This window comes from Pipra filicauda, unplaced genomic scaffold (assembly GCF_003945595.2).
Source record: "Pipra filicauda isolate LSUMZ 115617 unplaced genomic scaffold, ASM394559v2 scaffold898_size56135_pilon, whole genome shotgun sequence".
In the NCBI taxonomy this organism is placed as follows: domain Eukaryota; kingdom Metazoa; phylum Chordata; class Aves; order Passeriformes; family Pipridae; genus Pipra; species Pipra filicauda.
In genome coordinates this window covers 1-23,790 of record NW_024105084.1, presented here as the reverse complement: position 1 = coordinate 23,790, position 23,790 = coordinate 1, and the positions used below count along the sequence as shown (strand labels likewise).

General features: G+C 49.8%; 3 protein-coding genes and 1 pseudogene across 4 annotated transcripts; 2 read left to right on the top strand and 2 right to left on the bottom strand.

Annotated features, from left to right (window-relative positions):
- Positions 1-5,886: 5,886 nt before the first annotated feature.
- On the bottom strand, positions 5,887-6,618 carry LOC113998352 (annotated as a pseudogene).
- An 8,058-nt stretch (positions 6,619-14,676) lies between these two features.
- Positions 14,677-16,078, bottom strand: LOC113998353 (feather keratin Cos2-2-like). 2 transcript variants are annotated; one of them, XM_039390975.1, is made up of 2 exons: positions 16,044-16,078; positions 14,677-15,318 (listed from the first exon to the last, which is right to left on the bottom strand). In XM_039390975.1, the coding sequence occupies exon 2, from the start codon at positions 15,295-15,297 to the stop codon at positions 14,974-14,976; it is 324 nt and encodes a 107-aa protein (XP_039246909.1). In that variant the 5' UTR covers positions 15,298-15,318; positions 16,044-16,078; the 3' UTR covers positions 14,677-14,973. The 2 variants fall into 2 exon arrangements, with proteins under 2 accessions (XP_039246909.1, XP_027596818.1); XM_027741017.2 differs by lacking the exon at positions 16,044-16,078 and adding an exon at positions 15,687-15,717.
- Positions 16,079-17,982: 1,904 nt separating this feature from the next.
- On the top strand, positions 17,983-19,005 carry LOC113999893 (feather keratin Cos2-2-like). Its single transcript, XM_027743691.2, has 2 exons — positions 17,983-18,013; positions 18,382-19,005. Exon 2 carries the CDS (start codon positions 18,403-18,405, stop codon positions 18,724-18,726), a length of 324 nt encoding a protein of 107 aa, XP_027599492.1. The 5' UTR covers positions 17,983-18,013; positions 18,382-18,402; the 3' UTR covers positions 18,727-19,005.
- A 3,314-nt stretch (positions 19,006-22,319) lies between these two features.
- LOC120325238 (feather keratin Cos1-2-like) lies at positions 22,320-22,828 on the top strand. Its single transcript, XM_039390974.1, has one exon. The coding sequence runs from the start codon at positions 22,338-22,340 to the stop codon at positions 22,641-22,643; it is 306 nt and encodes a 101-aa protein (XP_039246908.1). The 5' UTR covers positions 22,320-22,337; the 3' UTR covers positions 22,644-22,828.
- Positions 22,829-23,790: the final 962 nt, after the last annotated feature.

Below are 23,790 nucleotides of genomic sequence, written 5' to 3'. Positions count from 1 at the left end.
GTATCAAAAGGGGAAATGTGCACTTAGACCACTCACATTCCCACTTCCCACCTGTACCCACATATTCCAATCTAATTGTCATTTAGTCTTACAAATTTCCTACTTTTCTCTCATGATGCTCTCACACACACCTGTGGATACAACCAAGCACAGGGACAGAATCAAAACCGTCATGCCATTGGGTTACCAGCTGCCACATTTTATCCCTTCTATATGTCAGAGGAAAGCTACTCTTTCACCTTCCTGCCTCTTCCCTAGACATATTCAAACTCTTTTCTCCAGATACCTCCTACTCTTTGACATCTTCTGTTTTTTTCTGTCCTGTCCCTGATGATCTTCTGCCATCCACTGCTCTGCCAGATTTGTCTGCACCCAGCCCTGTCATGGAAAGGGGAGGGACTTATCCATCTGTGTCTGCTTTGCTCCTGGGTGGAGAAAAGGGGTAGACAGAACACCTGAACCCCATGGGTGTCCATCAGTCTCTCCCTACAACTGCATTTTCTCTCCCTTGCTCCCCCCAGATGGAGGACATTCCTCAAAAGAAAGATCTCTGTAAACAGCACATGCTGCAGAAACCCCCATCCAGGGAGAGACACAGTCCCTCATTGCAGCAGGAGGATGACAATCCAACGCAACCCTATGCTGTACAAACAGCCCTTCTCTGACCTTTCACATAGGCACACAAACATCCTCTGGCAGCCTGTGCCATGCTGACCTCCACACTCCACCTCCTTGGCAAGTCCAATGAAAACCCTATTTGAATACCTTTCAGTAAATGCCAAGGACATTCAGCTCGGAGCACTCCTTTACTACTCTGCTAGGGGTCTCTGCTAGTGAAGTGAGCAGGAGTTGCAAAGTTTCAGTTGTCAGCACAGCAGCTTTCAGGATCACATTGTTCAGGGGGGATGGGAAGCCCAGAGGACACAGGAGACAGGGATAAAACTTTCCTATCTACCTCTGGAGTCAGTCACTTTGGATACTACCTTGCATCCACTCAGGAAATTCTCAGTAGTAGCCAGATGGGATAAAACTACTACCAGAGCATGGAAGGAGCAGGAGTGAGGGAGCTGGCTTAGGGATGGGTGCAGGTGTGGGTAGTGGTGTTCCCAGGAATGTAAGCCTCTGGGGAAAGGAAGGCTGGGGGCTGCTGGAAATGTAAACAACTGAACTTGGCAGGAATCACACAGGAGGAGTCAGAGCAGGCAGCTGCAGCTTCTGCAGATGAAAGGCGTCACCTGGCAAAGGCCAAACCATTTTGCCAGGAAGCTTGCTTTTGAGAAAAATCTTCTGAGAGGAGAGACAGTGGGTGGTTCCCCCTGTGTGGTGATGCCAGCTGATGCAGTTCCCCTTTGCTCCCTGAGGCCATGAGGCCCTGAAGCCTCATATAAGGCCAAATGTTTGAGAACCACTGTTTCCAGGCAGAGCCTCATCTGAGGCTTGTGGAGAGATGGGTTTATGCCATGGCTAGATTTCTGTGTCGCTGTTGCTGGTGGGGATTCTTGGCCCTTCCAGAAATGATGCTGTTTTATGGAGCCATTGACTCCAGCCCTGATATTCACCACCTTCCTTATCCCAGCTCCCCATGCTCTGATTCCTCTTCCCGTAGCTCCTGGCTCAGGTCAAGGACCTAATGGGGCAGAGGACTCCCCCATCCCCATAGAACCACCAGAACCTGTAACCTCAGAGCTTTTAAATGAGACAGGAGCAAGGACCCTGGGAAACAGCTCAGTCCCTGGAGGCTGCCTGGTGGTAGCATGAAATGTTTCGTCTGGGTTTGAGATTCTCCTCAGTGAGACTTGAGTGCTGTAGCCTTGCCTGTGTCCCCTCAATGCCTGGCACTGTTGGGGAGTGTAGGAGGCCGGAAAACAAACGGCTGGTGTGCGTGTGTCTCATACAGCAATAGCAGGATAGCAGTGGAGCCAACCAAGGACTGTTGGTAAGAAGGCACTGTGGGAAAAAACAGGATATGGCTGGAGAGGGGGCCATACAGAGGTAGGGCAGCTCTTTTCTGGGACAAACATCCTTTTTCTGGCTCCTGGAGCACAACACAGTACAGAGCAAGCACAGGAACAAGGTCGAGAGTCAGGCATGGACTGTTGACAAAAGGCTGACCCAGCAGAGGGAATCATTTGTGCAGTTTTAGGAGTCTGTTTATGTGCAGAAAGAAGTTACAGAATATCCTGCTTCCAAATGAATATCTGATGTAGAATATGCAGTTTTGAAATAAGAAAATGAAGTACTAAAAACATCACTGGCTTCTGAGAGGGAGACTGAATTAAAACTGGGAATCCATTATGACTGAGAATGATCATCTTAGGACTGTTCTTGCTTTGGCAGAGTGCAGGGAAAGACAATGATTGGAGAATTTGGATAGGAAAAAGCATAGGAGAGAAAAGAGAGGCAATAGAAGGGAGAAAAGCAGCTGAGTTATTACTGCTATTTAAAATTGAGCAACTTCAGAAAAAATTACAGGAAGAAAAAGAAAAATAAGCAAAATTTGGAAGAAAAGTTAGAGATGATGCTTAAGCAACATACCAATGCACTCAGAATTGTACAGATTAGAAAATTAACTGTATCACCTGAAGGCTGGGATGGAATTATAAGGGGTGATCCCTGTGATAATGAACTAGGGGGAAATTATTCTTTATCTCTTTCAAATTCACCCATGTCTGATGCCAGATCCACATCAAAACCCCGAGGTGGAGTGGGAAGCCATACATGAAAAATGGCCCATTTGATCTTCAGGGGCTGATTTGCAAGAGCATTATGCTCACAAGCCAGGCAAGATTGAAATCCAGCAAGTAGAATCCTCTCAATTCACTCACAGTCATCACCCGGACATTTGGATTCCACTTGGTTCTCATCAACTGTTAATAACATTTCTAATAGACACAGGAGCACAACATTCAATACTAACACAGTGGGATGAGGAGAAGCTGCGACCTGGACAGCAAAGATTTAAAATCCCTGTAGCAAATGGAACAAGGGCTACACATGAACTGCTGAGGTTAATTATGGCTCCTCGGTGAGAAGTGGATGTCAGCCACTGGCTATTTAATTGAAGATCACAATGAAACTATTTTGGGTTTTGATGTTCAGAACGATCAAACCTGGCGTCCCACCCCTGGATGGGAGTGTGTGGTCCTTCTGTTCCAGTGTTAACCCCGACCCTAAAAGAAATCCAGAGGCTGCAGAGTGCTTGCCCTCTCTGATTCAGGGATTGCTGGATTTTTACAGTGACATGAGGTGGAATTTCTGTCCTTCTGGCTCATTTGGCCCCACTAACAGCTGTGCTATCCACTATTGCAAACCTGGCAGCCACATTACCAGCAGCTGTGGAGTGCTGGCATTGACAGGCTGGGAACAGATCTGGAGAAAAGACGGACTATCACTTGCTCACACTCCCTTTCTAATTCTCTTTTGTGGCCAAACAGACAGTCGTGGTTTACAGTTTATTCCAGCTGTTTAAATGCCAACACCACACCTTTAACTGCTGCTGTGCTAAATTCTGCAGAACTTGTAACTCAAATTCAGAGGGCATCCCACTCCTGGATGGCAAGCCTGGATGTAAAAGAAATGGTTTTTTATGTTTCAGTGCCAGGAACATGACAAAGCTCAATTTGCACTTGCCTGGGAGGGAGGGCAAAACAGCTTTATCAGACCCCAAAGGGGTATAAACATTCCCCCATGACTGCACAGGCTGTACTTGTCAAAATTTTACAGTGTCACTCCCTCTGGACATGTAAATATGTAATTTTCTAATTTCAGGAGGCCCCCCTGAAAAGGTAGAGGAAGCAGCAGAAGCTGAGATTACTCCCGAGGAATGTCAGGGTCAAATAGGCCCTGATGGACCAAAGAGCTCCTTATTATTCAACTCAACTGCATTTAAAGAGACAGAATAGAGATATTCTGAGTGGGAAAAGGAACTTGTGGTACTTCTCCAAGCTGTTAGACAGCTTGGGAGACTAAGGGGAGACCTGTCTGGACCAACTCTGCTGAGATTTGTAATGTTTTCGCTTTCCAGGAATGTTCCTGGGAATGACACCAGCACATCCCACTGAAGATCAAGTTAACCACCAAAGGTCTGCTTATTCTTCTTGGAGGATAATCATTGCCAGAAGGAAACAAATTTGCTTCACACATCAACAAGGTCGCCCCACAGAATGGAGACACTCCCTCCTTTTGTTTATGCTAATCAGTATGGTAACTATGTGCATTCTGCCCCACAAACACTGCTCAGCTGGGGGGGGCCATTTGCTGGGGCAGCAATTACAAAGGAATGAGATGAGGACAATTTGCCTACTGACATTCCAAAGATAACCTATGATAATGCAACTAAATTGGAAAGGGAATTCCACTCTTGGTGGCAATTAGGTATTGTCACTTATGACCCCACCAACAGTAAACCACAGCTTTTGTTCTAACAATGCACAATGTTTTGGTATATCCCATACACCCGGTCGTTGTGTCAGGAGTAAATCCCAAAGGTGCTGCACTTAATCCCCTGGAACACAGAGCATGGGCCTGAAGGGATGGCTCTGCCCGTATGGGAAAGCCTTGTAATGTGGTATTTGTAGACAATGTTATTGTTACAAGTTATTATTCTTGTTACCCCAAGGTTTGTGTTTGTAACTTTGTTGACATTATGGGATGTGATTTTAGTTATTCAGCTCCTGCTGTATCTTACCAACTGTTATGACTTAATTGTTAAGACCTGCAGCCTATTCCTGTGGGAATGAATCTTGCCTGGATGAGAAAACTGCCCTTGAAACAAGGTCAGGAAAATGGACAGAAAACTTTGAGTACCATTCTTCCTGATGGAGAAGAAATCCAGTGGGTGAAAAAAGATGGAGAACACCATTTTGGGTGGTCACCAACAGCAACTGGAATACTTAATAAGATGTTACATGCTGTGATCGCTCATCTAATGTTAACCTTTTTGCCTTTTATTTTGGTAATCAGATTGTATATTAAGATGTGGGGGATTAGAAAGAGGTTACCCCGAAAGCTGAGAGATTGCTCATAGAATGCTTTGTTCCTTTCTCTCTCTCACTTTCTCTTCTTTTCCCTTTTCTGTGGGTCAGATTCATCCAAACATGAGAGAAATGTTATGAATTAATAGTAAAGCCATAAGTCATTTGCATAAACTCAGCCAAAAGTCATTTCCCACTGCATATGTTGAGTACAGCTGATACCAATCCGGACTTGTGAACTACCCTGCATCTTAGGCAGGAGCTGGGTCCTGCCTGTGCTGAGGGACTGTCTGAGGTACGTTTCTCATCTGCCTGTGCTCCTCTGTGCTGGCCATGGACCCCAGAAAAGAGAATGAAGGGGACAAGAAGATATGCTGTTGTGGGCTGTGCCCAGCCATTGCTGTTTCCCTTGACCACTGCTGTCAGCCTTTGGTGCCACGGTCTTGCTGGTGATCTTTGGCTGTTGAGTAGCCAGGGATGTTTTTGTCATCTCCCAAGGAAAGGGCACTACAGGGAGTCCCATCTTATGCTTCTTCCACCCTCTTTCCTAAGCAATATGGAAGGCTTTCTACAGGATGAAGGAAGACTCAGAGGCCCAAGCTTGGATGCACAACAGCTTTAATGAGTCTAAAGAAGCAAAGGAGGTGGCTCACAGAGAGCAAAAGGAGCAGCCACTAAGATGCAGTGGAGCTCCTTCAGGGTGTCCATCTGCCTGCCCTGCAGAGGGAGGGAGGACAACAGATCCCTCTGGGCTGGCCTGGGGAGGCACAGAAAGCAAAGGAAAGAGATGGAAGAGCGGGAGATGGAAACATCATCATGAAGCTCGAAACACAATGTGCCGGAGTTCTGTTTTCAGTCCAGCCCCATGTTGTGAGGTCTTGGAGGTTCTTGCCCCAGGACGTTGCCAGCAGCTTTAGCAGGGCCGACACCTGTAGCGGTTGGTGATGCAGGAGAGGTCAAAGCCCCCGGAGGTGATGGGCACTCCGTCACAGCTGAGGATGCTGCCAACGGCAGCGGAGGTGGAGGATCCCACCACGGTGTTCTGTGGGAAGGAGCTGAGGATGGGCCCGGGCAGGGTCACCACCACAGCAGAGGGCTGGATGGCAACAGTGGAGCTCTGGCACTGCCTGACACAGCACTCATTGCAGCTGTTGGCCAGCGGGGTTGGGCCGCAGGGCTGGCAGCAAGGGTTGCAGGGCTGGCAGCACGACATGTCTCTGGCTCACAGGGGCACCTGGCACACAGGGCAGGGAGAAGCACAAAGCAGACACACATGAGAAGCAGCCCTGCACCCAACCCCCCTGCAGACAAGGCACCTCCTGCACCACATGACACTGCCCAGCCCAAAGCCCAGCAGCCTCCTCAGCCAAGTCCCAGCCTCTCTCTGCACAACACCTTCTCTCCCCTTCCCTCTCCCAGCAGAAGCAGCTCCCAGCCCAGGGCTAACACAGCCCATATCAGCTGAGACCTGCAGTGAGGAAAGACGTGGTCTTGAAGCAGGAGGAGAAGGAGAAGAGGCTTCCCACTCACCTGATTCCTGAGGAGAAGGAGGTGAGAGAAGTGGATGCGAGAGCAGAGACTTGGGCTGCCTTTTATAGCAGTCCTGCACTGCCCCAGGCCCACAGGCACCTTTGTGCAAGTCATAATTTTCTGGCCAGCTCATGTCAGTTGTGAACCATCCCAGCTAATGGTAGGGGCTGTGTCCTGGTTTCCTGCACTGCTGCCTTTTCATTTCCTGGCACATGCCAAGTGCTTTCCTATGTGAAGGGTCATTTCCCTAAGTGTTAGGATGAGAGGCTCAAGGATTTGTAGAGCAGAAAAATGCCAGTGGAAGAAGGTGCTTTAAATCAAGGAGTTTTGTCATCCCTTGTGGGCAGGTGATTTGCCCCAAGGTCATTTCTGTGGTCTTGTTTGTGACAAAGTTGTCAGGTAATGGACACTGCTCTCATGATTATTGTACATGTGCCCAAGTACTGCCATGTGGCATGGGGGGAGAACTGGAAGGGTAGAAGTGAAAAAAGTAATGTCTTTTACAAAAAAGACAGTTTAATAATTAGATACCAGTTGAAAGGAGAGGGGAAATAAAAAGAAAAATGAGCAACAAAGAGAAAGAAAAATATTCAGCAAAAGAAAACAAGTGATGCAAAAGAAAACAATTCCTCACCACCTGTCCCAAGTAACAACAACCCCCACCTACTTCACCCCCCCAGCTTTATTGCAAAGTGTGATGCCATATGGTCTGGAATGTCCCTTTGGTGAGCTGGGGTCATCTGTACCTGCTGTGTTCCCTCCCATCTTGCCCACTCCCAGCCTTCTCACGGGCGGGTCAGTCTCAGGATCAGAAAAGCCATGTCGCTGTGTAAGATGTCAGCTCAGCAACAACTAAAACATCCCTGTATTATCAACACTGTTTTCGCACTGTTCCCAAACATAGCCCATATCAGCTACTTTGAAGAAATGTAACTATCCCAGGCAAAACCTGTGCACTCCCTGGCTTGTCCTGATTTGCTGCAGACATATATAAGATGAGCTTGATCCAGAAAACAAGCAGGACAACGTAAAACTGTACACATTACAGACCTATTGTGTGAAGTGACACAGGCAGGAGACCAGAATAACCACAAGACCATGGCTGAAATGCAAAGACTAAATTTATTTAATTAGCTTGCTAATCAGAGAGTCCTAAAGCAACACGTGGGTGGAGACAGAGAACTGAGGACACAGCACCATCAGGCTCAGCTCATCCCCACTGCCAGCGGGGCTGCTGTTTGCACCCATTTATCAAGGGCCACACATTGTTTACCTCCATGCTGTGATCTCCCTGTGCTTTTCATGGTCTCTGAGCTTTGATCTCTCTCTCAACAGGGAGCTCAAGCATGACACTCAACCTACATTATCTCCCCACAGAAATCTACTTTTCAAAACAGACAGAGGATAAACAGCAGTAGGCATAATATATGGTGTTTCCCAGACTTGGCATTCTGCTTTTAACCCTTTCCTCCCAACATTCCATCCCCACATTCAAGAGACCACCTACGCCTGGGCTGGAAGTATAGGACAGGGTAATTTGCAGAGGCATTTAATGGAGCATATGGGGGGGGAAAGGAGTAAACATATAATGCTCTAACGTAAAAGTCCCAGTCCTCCTGTTAGGGAACGAAACCACTCAGCTGGTCAGGCACCACCTTAGTCTATGTATGAAGTCTTGTCGATGTCAAATGTTCCTCTCAGTGCAGCTGGTTCAGCATCACGTTGAAGCAGCACATCCTGTCAAATTCGGAGCAGTGTATGTAGTGCTGAGGAGGTGTCTCTGCAGCAACTGGACTGGTGAGATTCCCAGGTGTAGTGCAGGTACTTCCACATTCAGGGCAACAGTTGCCTTTGATGTCCAATTCAAACCTCAGGGAAAGAGATACTTCAGGTGCTCTCTATTTGCCACATGGAGAGGAAATGGAAAAAGTTACTCCACACAAGTATTTACACAGGAATCCTGCAGAAATGTATCCAGAGTATGTGCATGTTGTATAAGTTTACAAAGCATGATGAACCAGCCCGTGGTAAGGAAGGAAAATGGGAGTGTCACCACCTTCCAGTAATACATACGCTGTTGCCCCAGCTCCCTCAGCTAAAATTACTCCAGGCCTGGTAGCTTGAGATGGGTCGATTGCCCACACAGGTTTGAGCTTTTTCAGACTGAACTTGAATTTGGTGGTAGGTTTGTGGCACCAATAACAGAATTCCAGCATTATCCTCTGTGCTGGTTTAAGAGTTAACCAGCAGGGGAAATGAACTCAACTCGAAGGAGAGATTATAAGTCAGAATAACAATTTACTAAAATAATACAGTAAGTACAATCATACAAACAAACAATTGGTCTTAACCCACAAAACCCAAATGTATAACCCAGTACCCTGGGGCATGAACAACGTGGTGTTCCTTGGGCCCCGCTTGAGTCCAAAGTAAAGGGAGAGGGGAAGAACCTGCTGGTGAGAGAGCTGTTGCAGTCTAGTCAAAAGTGGTGATTGCAGTGAGATGCTGGGGGGAGAGCTGTTGCAGTCTGGTCAAAAGTGGTGATTGCAGTGAGATGCTGGGGGGAGAGCTGTTGCAGTCTGGTCAAAGTGGTGATTGGAGTCCAGTATAGGGTGGTGGTCCAAGTCTGTTTGAGAGCGATGAGCCGCAGTCCTTCTCTGGATCCCACAGAGTGGTTGCAAATGTTCCAAGACTCCAAGATTATATATCCTGCAGTTCAGGCAGAAATGCTCAGCACTTCCCTCAGGGCGGGGAGTTCCACAAAGGGTGTGAGGACAGGAGCATCCTCCTATCTCACAGGCCTCCTAACACCTAGTTTATAGCCTGAGGAGTCAGGCTCTATGGGCAGAGGGTGTAAATGGTTCATTGATAACAGTTTCTGGGAAATGGCATGGAAGGCTATAGAATACACAGTTTTGGGTTACACCCATACCCTGATGAACTGGTCTCAGTTGTCCTAACTAGGACATCCTCCTTAGATAAGGCCCGGATACTTGTCAAAGATACCTGAAATACAAGAACTCAAGAATCTGATAGTAACAGAGGCTGTAGCATAAGGGGATAAACTGGAGTACAGGTCACTTGCCTACCCATGAATGAGGATGGGGATGTGCACAGTCACACTATCTTGGCCTATGATTCTTTCAGTTTCTTGCAATGCCCAAATTGCAGCTAGAATTTTGTTTTTCATTTGGGTATAATGTGTAGCAGAGCCTTATAATGCTTTAGACTGAAATGCTATGGGTTCTTTCTGATTTTTAGGCCCTCTTGTCTGCCACAATCCTACCTATGTCATCTAGAATTGCTCCTCCTAGCTCAAAAGGATATCCTTGCCTAAGGCTGTACAATTGCGCAGGCTCAATCAAAGCATTCTTGCAGGCATCAAAGGCTTCTGGTTGTTACTTGTCCCATTGCCAAACAACTTTCTTCCCAGGCAATTTCTGCAGAGAGTGCAGTAACACTGCCAGGGGTGGAATAAAACTTCTCCGGTACCCTTAAAGGCCCAGAAAAGTTTGCAGTTGTTTCAGTGTAGTTGATACATGTAATTGTTAGACTGTTTGCTGTACCATGTTCAGTGTTTCTCTAGGCTACCCATGCCAAACTATTCCCAAAAATTGCACAGTAGTACTAGGGCCCTGTATTTCCTTTGGAATAACTGCCCAGCCTCAGTCCTGTAAGTGGGCTTTCAGCAATTCAGCAACTGCCTCAATTTCTTGTTGTGCCTGTGCCTTAATCAATAGATCATCAATATAATGGTGAACAGCAATAGCACCCAACAAGAGCTGATACATGAGCTGTCACCATCTGGTGGCAAATGGAGAGACTGTATTTATATAACAGAGGTAATACCTGAAAAGTGTATTGCTTTTGCTGCCACGTAAAGGCAAACTGGTCCTGGCTTTCTGAAGCAATGGCTCTTGAAAAAAAGCATTAACAAGGTCCATTACCACCTTCCAGGGCTGTAGATTTTTGCTGATTTTTTTCCTCTGGTACTGTAACTGCAAGTCAGGGTGTCTTTATCAACAGTAATCAACAGTGATTCTCCAAGTAGCATCTGATTTTCAAACAGGCCAAATGGGATTGTTGAAAGTAGTCATGGTTTCTGTAATGATTTACACTCGGAGTGCCTGAATTGTTTGAGTCGTTTCCTCTTATCCCCCTGGAATGCAATACTGCTTTACATTCCCCACCTTGGCAGGTGCTGGCAGCACAACAGGGTCCCACTTCAGGAACCCACACAAAACAGTTATGGATCAAGTGGCAAATCCTGCTTGAGGAGTCCCAAAACAGAAACGACCGCTCAGTGCTTCAGCGGTTTGCCCTGCCAGCACATCAATGCCCAAGATATAGTCTTTTATTGGGGCAATTAACACCTTCATGACAAATGGGTGGTGTATCCTACCATTAAAGTAACTGTGCTCTGAGGGTGGGGGTGGAACTGCTCCCCAAGCTGCAGATGTGGGCAGTCTCTTCATTAGGAGCAACATCACTGTGTGATACAGTAACTTCTGCACCTGTATCCACCAGAGCTGGCACATGCAAAGTTCCTGCAGGTGGCCACTCCACAGTCAAGAGGAACAAAGAGGTGTTGGTCCCGCTTCCAGTGAGAGGCTACAGTGGCAGCAATCTGGGGGGACCCGCAAACCCACTGTTTCCACATCTGCCAGGAGTTTGGGTGCTCAGAAGTGGCAGGAGGGATGGTGGGGGGATTTTTTCTTTTCACAGGCACTAACCTTTGCCAACAGTGAAACATTTCTGATGTTGTGATTCCATCTATTTCTGACTGTGGAACACTGGCTGGCACAAGATCATTCAACATTTGTTTCCTACTCACCCGTGAGGTGACTCTTTCTGGCTTTGCCAGTTGATTTTCTCTCCCTATCCAAACAGCTGGCTCTGAGATCACAGCCCCAGTACCCCTCAGGGCATTTGTTAAGGCACTTTTGTCATCAGTAGCATTCATGACTGTTGATATAATCAGTGGTTTCAATTTATCAGGAGCCCCTTTCACAAACTGAATTTTGTTATTTCTCATAACTGCTGCTCCGTCTGGATCAGATCCTGTGCTCTGGGCCTGAGCTACCCCATCTGCCACAGTGAACCAACACCTTCTTCCATGTTGCACCAGATCCCAAAGGACAACACTGACTCAGCAGGATCTGCATGTGCTGTTAAAGCTGCTGCATGTGGCCATTGATACAGCGTAGGGGCAACAATACCCCTGGTATTTCATAGCTGAGCTCACCCCTGTTGGATTTGATTATCAGTGGCTATAGGAGTTAATAGATCTTTTTCACCCACTAATAAGTGAATAAAGACAGCACCACTGTCCCAAACTTATAAAACCTATGGTAATATGCTCTCCTTGCTCTTCTGTCAATAAGACTCTAAAAATTCCTATAACTCTTTTGGGGTATAGATCTGTGTGACCTGTACCACCCTGTCTGGCAAACCCTGCTGTCCCTCCATTTCTATGAGTGGTCATGTTTTTGCACTTTCTTATCTTGCAAGCCTACCTCAAATTCAGTCTTGGAGTCCAAATATTTCCATCCCACTTCTTGGCATCCCATAGGGGTTTCTAAATAAGACCGTGGACTTCAGAAGTTAAGACCTTACTTTTCACATACTTTGGCCCTCGTTTGGTGACAAAGTGTGCCACCAGCCATGCTATAGTGCATTGCTGCTCACAACACCACTCCTTTGGAACAGTAAATGCTTCTCGCGTGAACTCCTTTGCAGCCTTTGGAGCCCCAATTTCCTCTTTCAGTGCTCTCAGTGGCTCCATAAGGCCATAATCTCATGATCAAGAGTTCTAAGACTGGTAACTAACAACCATCACAATTTCCCTGCTAACTTGTGAGGGGACTTCCAGGCCACTTTCCACTTTAATCCAGACATAGCTAATGCAACTGTCTGTGGGGTACCCACCTCCCCAGCACCTGTTTAAGGCCAGGCCTCCATCAGAGCCATTGTCACTAGGAAAGTGCCTACAGGAGTCCAGTGTTCAGTGATGAGCCATTCAAAATGTGGGGAGTCACTGCCATGGCCTTGCCAATCCCAGACTTTTCCTGAGCCATGGCATGGCTGTTCATAGATTCTGCTGACTATGCCAATTGTGTGAGTCAACTCAGGTGACCAGATGGAACAACCAAAAAAACATGGTTGAATGCAAAGACTAAATTTACTTTATTACCTCACTAAGTGGAAGATCCTAAAGCAACACTCAGATTTCCTTGCCATTCTTCCAATTTAAATCATTTCCTCCCAACCCAAGAGATTTCTAATGAAATAGAATTTCACAGAGGCATCACCCATGTGACAAGTGTGCTCAGCAATGGGCAGCACTGAGACTCTTTTGGAGACAGTTGGAACTGACTCACTCACACAGGGCAGGAGCCACTGGACTCTTCTCACAGAGCCCAGCCCAGCAGCTTTCTCCCCCAGCTCCCAAACCTTGCCACATTTACACAATACAGTGGGTCCAATGCAGAGTGAATGTCGACTGCAGAAGAGTGAAGCTGACAATGAAGCAAGTCCTGATGGTGAGACCGGTTATACTCTCATGGAGCTGCACATTCTCTCTGCAGAAGGATCTGGACAGGCTGGATACATTGTCCAATCCAGCAGGGTGAGGTTCTACAAGACCATATGTCAGGTCCTACACTTTGGCCACAATAACCCCCTGCAGCTCTACAGGCTGGGGGCAGAGCACTTGGAAAGAGGCCCAGTGGAAGAGGACTTGGGGCTGCTGGTGGATAGTGGCTGAACATGAGCCACAGTGGGCTCAGGTGGGCAAGAAGGCCAAGGGCATCCTGGTCTGTATCAGGAATAGTGTCCAGCAGAACCAGGGCAGTGACTGTGCCTGTCTACTGTGCACTGGTGAGGTCACACCTCGAGTGCTGTGTCCAGTTCTGGGCCCCTCAGCTGAGGAAGGACATTGAGGTGCTGGAGTGAGTCCAGAGAAGGGCAATGGAGCTGGTGAAGTGCCTAGAGGGTGTATCCTGTGAGGGGATGCTGAGGGAGCTGGGGAGGTTTAGCCTGCAGAAGAGGAGGCTCAGGGGAGACCTCCTCACTCTCTACAACTCTTTGAAAGGAGGTTGTAGCCAGGTGGGGGTGGGTCTCTTCCCCCAGGCAACCAGCAGAGTTCAGGCTGCTCAGGGAATTAGTAAACAAGGTGTTTCAAGGTCATGATGGGTTGATCTTGGCAAACAGCCTGGTGCCCATGAGGAGATTCTATCACTGCCCACCCTCACCTGGGCGAGGGGAGAAAATACAATGCCAAGGTGAGGGGTCAAAGTAAGGTCAGGGGAAACACTCAGCAATTATGATTCATCGGGGGGAATCAAATTTAATTTATTTTCAATTACCCATAGACTAGGACAAAGACAAATAGTAATAAATCTAAATCCACATTGGCCCCCAGCCTTCCCTCTTCTTAGTTTCAGGTTCACTGCCAACTTCTACACCTTCTTCCCACCAGTGGCACAGGGGGAAAGGGGGTTGTGCTCAGCCCATTCTGGAAGTCTCTGCACTCCTTCCTGCCACTCTGCTCCCCTGCTCCGCTGTGGGTCCCCTGCTACAGGGTGGGTCATTTCCAAAGGGTGCAGTCCTTTAGGAACAAAATGCTCCAACGTTACTCCTTGACAGGCTCACAGGTCCTGACAGTAGGACCTGCTCCATTGTGGGCTTCTCTCCACTGCAGTGGATATGCCTGCCAGGATTCTTTTCGAGTGCAGGCTTTTCACAGTACCACAGCTTTCTTCATGGTACACCCACCTACAAAGGGCTCCATAGAACAGCTGATCCCACTCAGCTCTTTTGTGTGGCTGATCCCAATCCTGACACATGAAACACCCCAGCCCTGCGTGTCTGGACACAAGCTGGGCAGAACAGTCAATGTAAGGGAGGTGTAGGAAGGGATGAGGTTGTGGGCTGTGTTTAGGTATTGCTGTTACCTATACCCATTCCTACCATATTTTGGACCCACCTTCTCTTTTGGTGTGGTCTTTGTAGTGGGTTAGCCAGGGATGGGTCTGGGAGCTCTAAGGGAAAGATCACAAATTGAAATCCACTAACCCTAACCCTCTGCCTTCCTCCACATTCTTCCTTGATCTCAATAGATGTGTTGCCACAGAAAGAAGGAGAACTCAGAGTCCCAGGCTTGGATGCAAAACAACTTTATTGAGTCTAAAGAAGCAAAGGAGGTGGCTCACAGAGGGCACCAGCAGCAGCCACTAAGATGCAGGGGGGGTGTCCCTCTGCCTGGGCTGCAGAGGCAGGGAGGCCAAAAGGTCCCCAGGAGGGTGGCATTGGGTGGTGGTGACAGAAAAGGAAGGGAAGAGAGAGAAGAGAGGAGAAGAAGGAAACAAGAGCCATAAAGTCTAAATGCAATGTCCCAGCGTTGTGTTTTCAGTGCAGCAGCATGATGAGAGGTCTTGCAGGTTGTTGGCCAAGGAGGTTTGCAGGGGCTTTAGCAGGGGGGACATCTGCCACGGTAGCAGCTGGTGATGCAGGAGAGGTCAAAGCCCCCGGAGTTGATGGGCACTCCATCACAGCTGAGGATGCTGCCAACGGCAGCGGAGGTGGAGGATCCCACCACGGTGTTCTGTGGGAAGGAGCTGAGGATGGGCCCGGGCAGGGTCACCAGCACAGCCGGCGGCTCAATGACGACGGTGGAGCTCTGGCACTGCCTGACACAGCACTCATTGCAGCTGTTGGCCAGCGGGGTCGGGCCGCAGGGCTGGCAGCAAGGGTTGCAGGGCTGGCACTGCTGGCACTTCTCAGGGCACGACATGGCTCGAGCCTGGGGCTGCACCTGGCACACAGGGCAGGGAGGAAGCAGAGCACACGCACACCTCAGCAACAGCCGGCAAAGCACCACCAGGAAGCCAAGGCAGCTGCTGCTGCTTGGGGAGGGAGAGGCTCTGCAGGGGCCAACAAGGGAGCCTTTCCCTGAGCCCAGCAGGGCCTTCAGAGATCAGACAGGCCCAGGCTGCTCCTGCCTCAGCTGTAGGAAAACAGCCCCCTCAGCCCAGCCTCCGCCTCTGTCCCTAACAGACGCTCTCCCCTCTGCCCACACGACCACCATCCCCGAGCACTCCCACAAGACCAAGGAGCAGGGATGGGCTGCAAAGCTCGACCCTGTGCTAGAGAGGGGGGAGGAGAAAGGGGCTTCCCACTCACCGGCTTGCTGAGGAGAAGGAGGTGACAGAAGGGGTTGAGAGAGCCACCAGTTCGGCTGGCTTTTATACTGGCCCCACAGTGCCTCAGGGCCCAAAGGCCGTGCTGCGTAAGTGACAATTTTCCTGCATGATCCCAAGGAACGGAAACACCTCAGGGAATGAATGGTATGGCATGAGGTGGTGATTCCCACTACCCTGACATTGCATTTCCTGGCCTACATCATCACCGTTCCCTCATGGACACTTCTGAGTGCAGGTCTGAGAGGTTCCAGGATTTCTGGGGGCAAGAATGTGTCAGTATGGGCAGAAGTGATGACCTGAGTGCACAAGGGATACAGAAGAGGCAGGTGATTCCAACCTGGGGCACTCTGGTGGATTTCTGTAATGCTTCCTGACTTCTGTAATTCCTACTGGCAGGAAGGGTCCCAGCTACTCCCAGCCCTCCGTTCCTTGGCTCTTCACCCAAAGTCCTCCCCTGAATGTGGGTCTTGCCCTGCTGGTCAAAACACTTTGGCTTCCTTCGGTGCCTGGACAGTCCCTGAGGCTCCTCTGGCACTGCTGCCTGAGCATCTGTGCTGCTCAGAGGCCCCCTCCCTGCTCTGGCAGGGAGCTCCCCGGCAGCTCCTCACTCCCATCCCATCCCCTCTGCCCCCTGTGCTGATCCCCAGGAATGGGTGGGGGAGTGTGACCATGCCCTGGAGCGTGTGAGTGTCTGCACATCCCTGTGCTTGTGCTCCCCTAGGAACACACCCCTGGGAGCCTCTGGCCTGCAGTGTCTCTCTGTGCACAGGGGAAAGCACTTGAGTGCAACCTGCTGTGTGAGTCCTTGGGCATGTTTGCTGTGTCTGTGCATCTGGGTTTGTCCTTGTGCTCCCTGGGCAGGTTGGGAATGTGTCAGTGCCTGCGGGGGTGTCCTCAGCTGTGTCTGAGCTCATGGCTGAGCCCAACCATTCCAAGGCCTGTAGTGACATCCCTCCTCAACAGTGCCGGGCACTGGCACAGTCCCAGCTCCCCCTTTTCTGAGGAGAGCTCGTTACTGGAAAAGTGATATTTCTTTAAAAAGAGTCTATGCAGCCTTTGGTGAAGATGTGAAAAATATCTTTTAAGTTTAGCACAGTAGTGTTTGATCCCTATATTCATGGTTAATACTTAGTTTTGTCCCACATAGTGCTTAGTACAGATGCCTGAGTTTGATGTGGCTTTGTGTTAAGTCCCTCCATCTGTGACTTATAGTCTTGTGACAGCAATAGCTTCCTTATTTCCCTATATCAGTGATTGATATGGACTCTCAAATGTCTTAGTTTTGAGAGCAAGGATTGTGTGTCAGAACAAAGATTGATAAGAGAAGTTTGTTATGACCTGACCACGTGCTTGAGATACTCTCAAGAAGAGAGAACACACTAGAACATCTGGAACCATAAAAGGAAAACATGGGGAATGGGACGTTCCCAAGAGATGACCAAAAACTCTCAAAAGACCCCTATGAATATCCAAAAAAGTCCACAAATATATTTAATGTATATGCATGGATTTAGGAACTGTAATGAATATGTAATAAAAATTTGATGAATACGTGCTAGCTTTATGAATATAACCTGGTCTGTTTGGTTGCTGGGTGTGCATGTTCTGTGGAGCTTTTCACACTCACCCAGCAGGGTGTGGACTCAAACCTAACAGACTGGTTCATGAGCTTGTTTACTGGTTTTTGGTGACAACTGGAGAGGGCCACGGCACTCAGGTCTCACCAAGGAGAATCCTGACCCCAGGCCATCACTCCTCATGCTACCTGCAGGCAGCCTTGGGGCACGGAGCTGTTTCCCAGGGTCTTTGCTCCTGTCTCATGGAGAAGCCATGGCTGGGATCAGAGGTGAACTCTGGCACAGCTCAGGGGAGCCCTTGGGTGATGAGCCAAAGCCTGGAGGCATTTGAGCAGCTGGGAACTTTCCTGTCAGCAGGACCAGAGTGCCCCAGGCTGGAATCACCTACCTCTTCTGTATCCCTTGTGCACTCAGGTCATCACTTCTGCCCATACTGACACATTCTTGCCCCTAGAAATCCTGGAACCTCTCAGACCTGCACTCAGAAGTGTCCATGAGGGAACGGTGATGATGTAGGCCAGGAAATGCAATGTCAGGGTAGTGGGAATCACCACCTCATGCCATACCATTCATTCCCTGAGATGTTTCCGTTCCTTGGGATCATGCAGGAAAATTGTCACTTACGCAGCACGGCCTTTGGGCCCTGAGGCACTGTGGGGCCAGTATAAAAGCCAGCCGAACTGGTGGCTCTCTCAACCCCTTCTGTCACCTCCTTCTCCTCAGCAAGCCGGTGAGTGGGAAGCCCCTTTCTCCTCCCCCCTCTCTAGCACAGGGTCGAGCTTTGCAGCCCATCCCTGCTCCTTGGTCTTGTGGGAGTGCTCGGGGATGGTGGTCGTGTGGGCAGAGGGGAGAGCGTCTGTTAGGGACAGAGGCGGAGGCTGGGCTGAGGGGGCTGTTTTCCTACAGCTGAGGCAGGAGCAGCCTGGGCCTGTCTGATCTCTGAAGGCCCTGCTGGGCTCAGGGAAAGGCTCCCTTGTTGGCCCCTGCAGAGCCTCTCCCTCCCCAAGCAGCAGCAGCTGCCTTGGCTTCCTGGTGGTGCTTTGCCGGCTGTTGCTGAGGTGTGCGTGTGCTCTGCTTCCTCCCTGCCCTGTGTGCCAGGTGCAGCCCCAGGCTCGAGCCATGTCGTGCCCTGAGAAGTGCCAGCAGTGCCAGCCCTGCAACCCTTGCTGCCAGCCCTGCGGCCCGACCCCGCTGGCCAACAGCTGCAATGAGTGCTGTGTCAGGCAGTGCCAGAGCTCCACCGTCGTCATTGAGCCGCCGGCTGTGCTGGTGACCCTGCCCGGGCCCATCCTCAGCTCCTTCCCACAGAACACCGTGGTGGGATCCTCCACCTCCGCTGCCGTTGGCAGCATCCTCAGCTGTGATGGAGTGCCCATCAACTCCGGGGGCTTTGACCTCTCCTGCATCACCAGCTGCTACCGTGGCAGATGTCCCCCCTGCTAAAGCCCCTGCAAACCTCCTTGGCCAACAACCTGCAAGACCTCTCATCATGCTGCTGCACTGAAAACACAACGCTGGGACATTGCATTTAGACTTTATGGCTCTTGTTTCCTTCTTCTCCTCTCTTCTCTCTCTTCCCTTCCTTTTCTGTCACCACCACCCAATGCCACCCTCCTGGGGACCTTTTGGCCTCCCTGCCTCTGCAGCCCAGGCAGAGGGACACCCCCCCTGCATCTTAGTGGCTGCTGCTGGTGCCCTCTGTGAGCCACCTCCTTTGCTTCTTTAGACTCAATAAAGTTGTTTTGCATCCAAGCCTGGGACTCTGAGTTCTCCTTCCTCCCATGACAAGTCTTCCAGTCAGATCAGGAAGAAGGTGGAGGAAGCAGCGGTTGCTTTCCCTTCAGTGGATTTTAATTTGTGATCTTTCCCTTGCAGCTCACAAACACATCCCTGACTGAGGGGGTGGTTAGACACCGGAAAAAGTTACCAAGAACATTTGTGGATTCCTAAGCCTAATCCCTGGATGTGTTCAAAGTCAGATTGGACAGTGATTTAAGCACTGTGGTTTAGTGGGTGGCATCCTGTCCATGGAGTGGGGGGGAGCTTGTGGAAATAAATGATTTTTAGGATACTTTCCAGTTAAACCAGTCTAAGATTCCATGATTTGAATAGAATTCACTTTGATAGAGGAATCCGCAGTGTGAGAAATGTGCTCAGCAATGGGCAGCGCTGAGTCCCTTCTGGAGACAGCTGGAACTGACTCTCACACACACAGGGCAGGAGCCACTGGACTCTTCTCACAGAGCCCAGCCTGGCAGCCTTCTCCCCCAGCTCCCAAACCTTGCCACATTTACACAATACAGGGGGTCCAACGCAGAGCAAAGCACAATTAGATGAATAACAAGTTCAACTACAAAGCACCAGCCCAGGCATCAGACAGGGATGGATGTAAATGTGAATAACCTAAAGAAAAGTGATAGCACTGCTCCCTAGGCAAAGAGGGAATTTGCCTGGCCTCTCTCTTGATGGAGGAGATGGGTTTGATCCATTTGGCCCCAAAGCACATGTCCCTGCCTGCCTAGACACAGTTGCTGGCAACTCTGATTCAGCTTTTTGGGGAGCTATGGAAGTCCTGGTGCTCAAACACCAAAACGACTCCACAGCTCTTTGACTGTCCCAGTGCCACCCAGAATGTCTGTCCTACATCTCCCAGCAGAGTGACATCTCGACCCTGATCCCTCCAGTTCCACACCCATTTGGCACAGGGTCTCAGCAACATTCCGCCAACAGGGAATTGATTCAGGGATCAGGGCCTGCACAGTGGGCAGGAGTTATTGGCTTTCCCCCTGAACAGAAAGCAAGAAATGGAGGGTGCAAGAGGCAGAGGCTGCATTTCAGTTCTCTGGACACTCCTCTGCAGGGTCGAAGGCAGCACCATTCAGCTGTAGATTGGCTCCTTCTGGTGGGGGCAACCGGCTACTCTGTGGTGCTCACGGACACACCAAGGGCAGATCCAGTGCTGGAACCTTCCACTGCCCTCCTGATGGGGATCCCACACACACAGACTGACACACATGTGTGCCTTGAGCCCTGCAAAAATCTGGACACGTTTAGAAAGACAGAAAAACATAAAGAAGTGGGAACTGTGCTGAGGAGATGTTAGGAACCCCTCTGCAAAACAGTATGCAAGTACCCTAGTGTGGCATGATGGATAGGTTTACAATTTAGAGGAGGCTTGGAATTCTGGGGCAAAATGCAGTATCTACTCCCTAGAAGGGAATGTGGCCATCATGCTCTTCATACAATAGAATCATCTGCTCAGAGGAACAGAACAGATAGTGGAACAGAGTGGAAACTACTTGGCCCCCCTCCATTCAAACGCCAGCAGAAAGGGGGAACATTGTGGGACTCTGAAGGTCATGAGACAATACGGTGTCTGTCAGCCAAGGGAGAATCAAGGTGTTCTGCTGCTGAGCCAACAACCATGCCAAACCCCCTCTGGAGGTGCCAAAGCACCACCACCCCCCTCTCATTAGGTGTGGCAAGACAATTTTACGCCAACCAGAAATAAACAGTATTTATGACTAAAGCCACCCAAGCTCCCCAAAAACACAGAGTATAAAAGTATGTTGGGGATGGGGGAAAGTTGGGAGAGGGCTCCACCAAAACTGCTGGGGTCAGTCAAGGGGCTGAGCCCATCTCTTCCCCCCACAGGGACACCTATTGCAGAAGCATAATACTCTACACATGTTAACTCTTGCTTTTAGGACTAGAGCTTGTGCTTGCTTAATATATATCAGTAGATTGCTTTAAAACACATTTTTGTAGCCAGACACTGTCACTGACAACCATAAAACTTATTAACCTGCCACAATTTGTATTATAAAGAGTGTTATTCCGTGAACTGTTAAGAGTGAGTCCTTTCACGTGCTGGCAGCAGATAACACTTTGGCAGGACCTGCTGAGGAGTCTTCATGTTGTTGGTTGAGCCCCCCCGATAAGGGCAGTCAAATCCCCTTTGATCTGGTGAATCTGTTGCTGAAGGGTCTCAGTACAAGACGCTGACACAAGGGTCACCCTGGTTGGACACAAGGGTCTCCACTTTCCTGGGGGCACCAACCAGCAAAACCTAAACCCTCCACTTTCACATGACACCTGGGAATGGACCAGGCAAATGAAATGTACCTTGTCTTCCCAAAGGATCTGTAGAGAGTGTACAGAGAGAGGACAGGGTGAATGAGACCAGCACAACTTCCATGAGAGCACTTTAAACAGAGAACAGGGTCGAACCCTGCCAGCAGAACCTCATCTGAGTGAAGCAAAGGGTGCCTGTCACAAACAGAAGGGAAGAGAAAGACAAAAGGATGTTTCATGGCCACTCTCATGGAAGTCCTTGGGAATGTGGGCAGAAATAACAAGAGCAGTATCCAGTTCATGAAAACTTTACCACAAAAAAACCACCCAGAAACGACACAGGTTCTTATCACCTGCCTGCACGGGAAGACACCAGCCCTTGATCTGAGCCTTGTGCCTGCAATGATGTCTTTATGTCCCGGAAATCCTTGGGCCTCTCATCCCAACACTTACAGAATTCTTCCTACGGGAAAGCACGTGGAATGCACAGGAAATGAAAAGGCAGCAGTGCAGGAAAGCAGGACACAGCCCCTACCATTAACTGGGATGGTTCACATTTGACATGAGCTTGTCAGAAAATTATGACTTGCACAAAGGTGCCTGTGGGCCTGACGCAGTGCAGGACTGCTATAAAAGGCAGCCCAAGTCTCTGTTCTCTCACCCAGTTCTCCCATCACCTCCACCTTGGGAATCAGGTGAGTGGACAATGCCATTCTTCTTCTTCTGCTTCACCTGATATGGGCTGTGTTAGGCCAGGGCTGGGAGCTGCTTCTGCTGGGAGAGGGAAGGGGAGAGAAGGTGTTGTGCAGAGAGAGGCTGGGACTTGGCTGAGGAGGCTGCTGGGCTTTGGGCTGGGCAGTGTCATGTGGTGCAGGAGGTGCCTTGTCTGCAGGGGGGTTGGGTGCAGGGCTGCTTCTCATGTGTGTCTGCTTTGTGCTTCTCCCTGCCCTGTGTGCCAGGTGCCCCTGTGAGCCAGAGACATGTCGTGCTGCCAGCCCTGCAACCCTTGCTGCCAGCCCTGCGGCCCGACCCCGCTGGCCAACAGCTGCAATGAGTGCTGTGTCAGGCAGTGCCAGAGCTCCGTCGTTGCCATCCAGCCCTCTGCTGTGGTGGTGACCCTGCCCGGGCCCATCCTCAGCTCCTTCCCACAGAACACCGTGGTGGGATCCTCCACCTCCGCTGCCGTTGGCAGCATCCTCAGCTGTGATGGAGTGCCCATCAACTCCGGGGGCTTTGACCTCTCCTGCATCACCAGCTGCTACCGTGGCAGATGTCCCCCCTGCTAAAGCCCCTGCAAACCTCCTTGGCCAACAACCTGCAAGACCTCTCATCATGCTGCTGCACTGAAAACACAACGCTGGGACATTGCATTTAGACTTTATGGCTCTTGTTTCCTTCTTCTCCTCTCTTCTCTCTCTTCCCTTCCTTTTCTGTCACCACCACCCAATGCCACCCTCCTGGGGACCTTTTGGCCTCCCTGCCTCTGCAGCCCAGGCAGAGGGACAGCCCCCCTGCATCTTCGGGGCTGCTGCTGGTGCCCTCTGTGAGCCACCTCCTTTGCTTCTTTAGACTCAATAAAGTTGTTTTGCATCCAAACCTGGGCCTCTGAGTCCTCCTTCCTTCTGTGTCGACACATTCATTCAGCTGAGAGAAAATGATGGACAGAGTCGAGGGTGGGACTCCTTCCAGTTGATTTTTCTTTATGCCCTTTCCCTTGGAGCTCACAAACACATTCTCTGGGACTCCACAGCAAAGACCATCAGGCAGAAGATGGCTCCAAGAAGTGTCAGGTGTGGGAATGGGAAACAGCAATGGCTGGACACAGCCCACAACCTCATCCCTTCCTACACCTCCCTTACATTGACTGTTCTGCCCAGCTTGTGTCCAGACACGCAGGGCTGGGGTGTTTCATGTGTCAGGATTGGGATCAGCCACACAAAAGAGCTGAGTGGGATCAGCTGTTCTATGGAGCCCTTTGTAGGTTGGTGTACCATGAAGAAAGCTGTGGTACTGTGAAAAGCCTGCACTCGAAAAGAATCCTGGCAGGCATATCCACTGCCGTGGAGAGAAGCCCACAGCGGAGCAGGTCCTACTGCCAGGACCTGTGAGCCTGTCAAGTAGTAACACTGGAGCATTTTGTTCCTAAAGGACTGCACCCTTTGGAAATGACCCACCCTGTAGCAGGGGACCCACAGCGGAGCAGGGGAGCAGAGTGGCAGGAAGGAGTGCAGAGACTTCCAGAATGGGCTGAGCACAACCCCCTTTCCCTCTCCCCCCGTGCCACTGGTGGAGGGAGAAGAAGGTGGAGAAGTGTAGGGATAAATAAGTCTTTTTGTGGAAGATTTTGTTACTGAGGAGTTAGTTATTATGCTTAGGAAAGGCTTCCCTTGCCAGCTTTTGCAAAATATTGCAGTTCTCTCCCCTCTTGCATTG

Coding starts and splice junctions, on each gene's coding strand:
- LOC113998353 (XM_039390975.1), bottom strand. CDS start 15,297: ATGTCGTGCCCTGAGAAGTGCCAGCAGTGCCAGCCCTGCAACCCTTGC.
- LOC113999893 (XM_027743691.2), top strand. CDS start 18,403: ATGTCGTGCCCTGAGAAGTGCCAGCAGTGCCAGCCCTGCAACCCTTGC.
- LOC120325238 (XM_039390974.1), top strand. CDS start 22,338: ATGTCGTGCTGCCAGCCCTGCAACCCTTGCTGCCAGCCCTGCGGCCCG.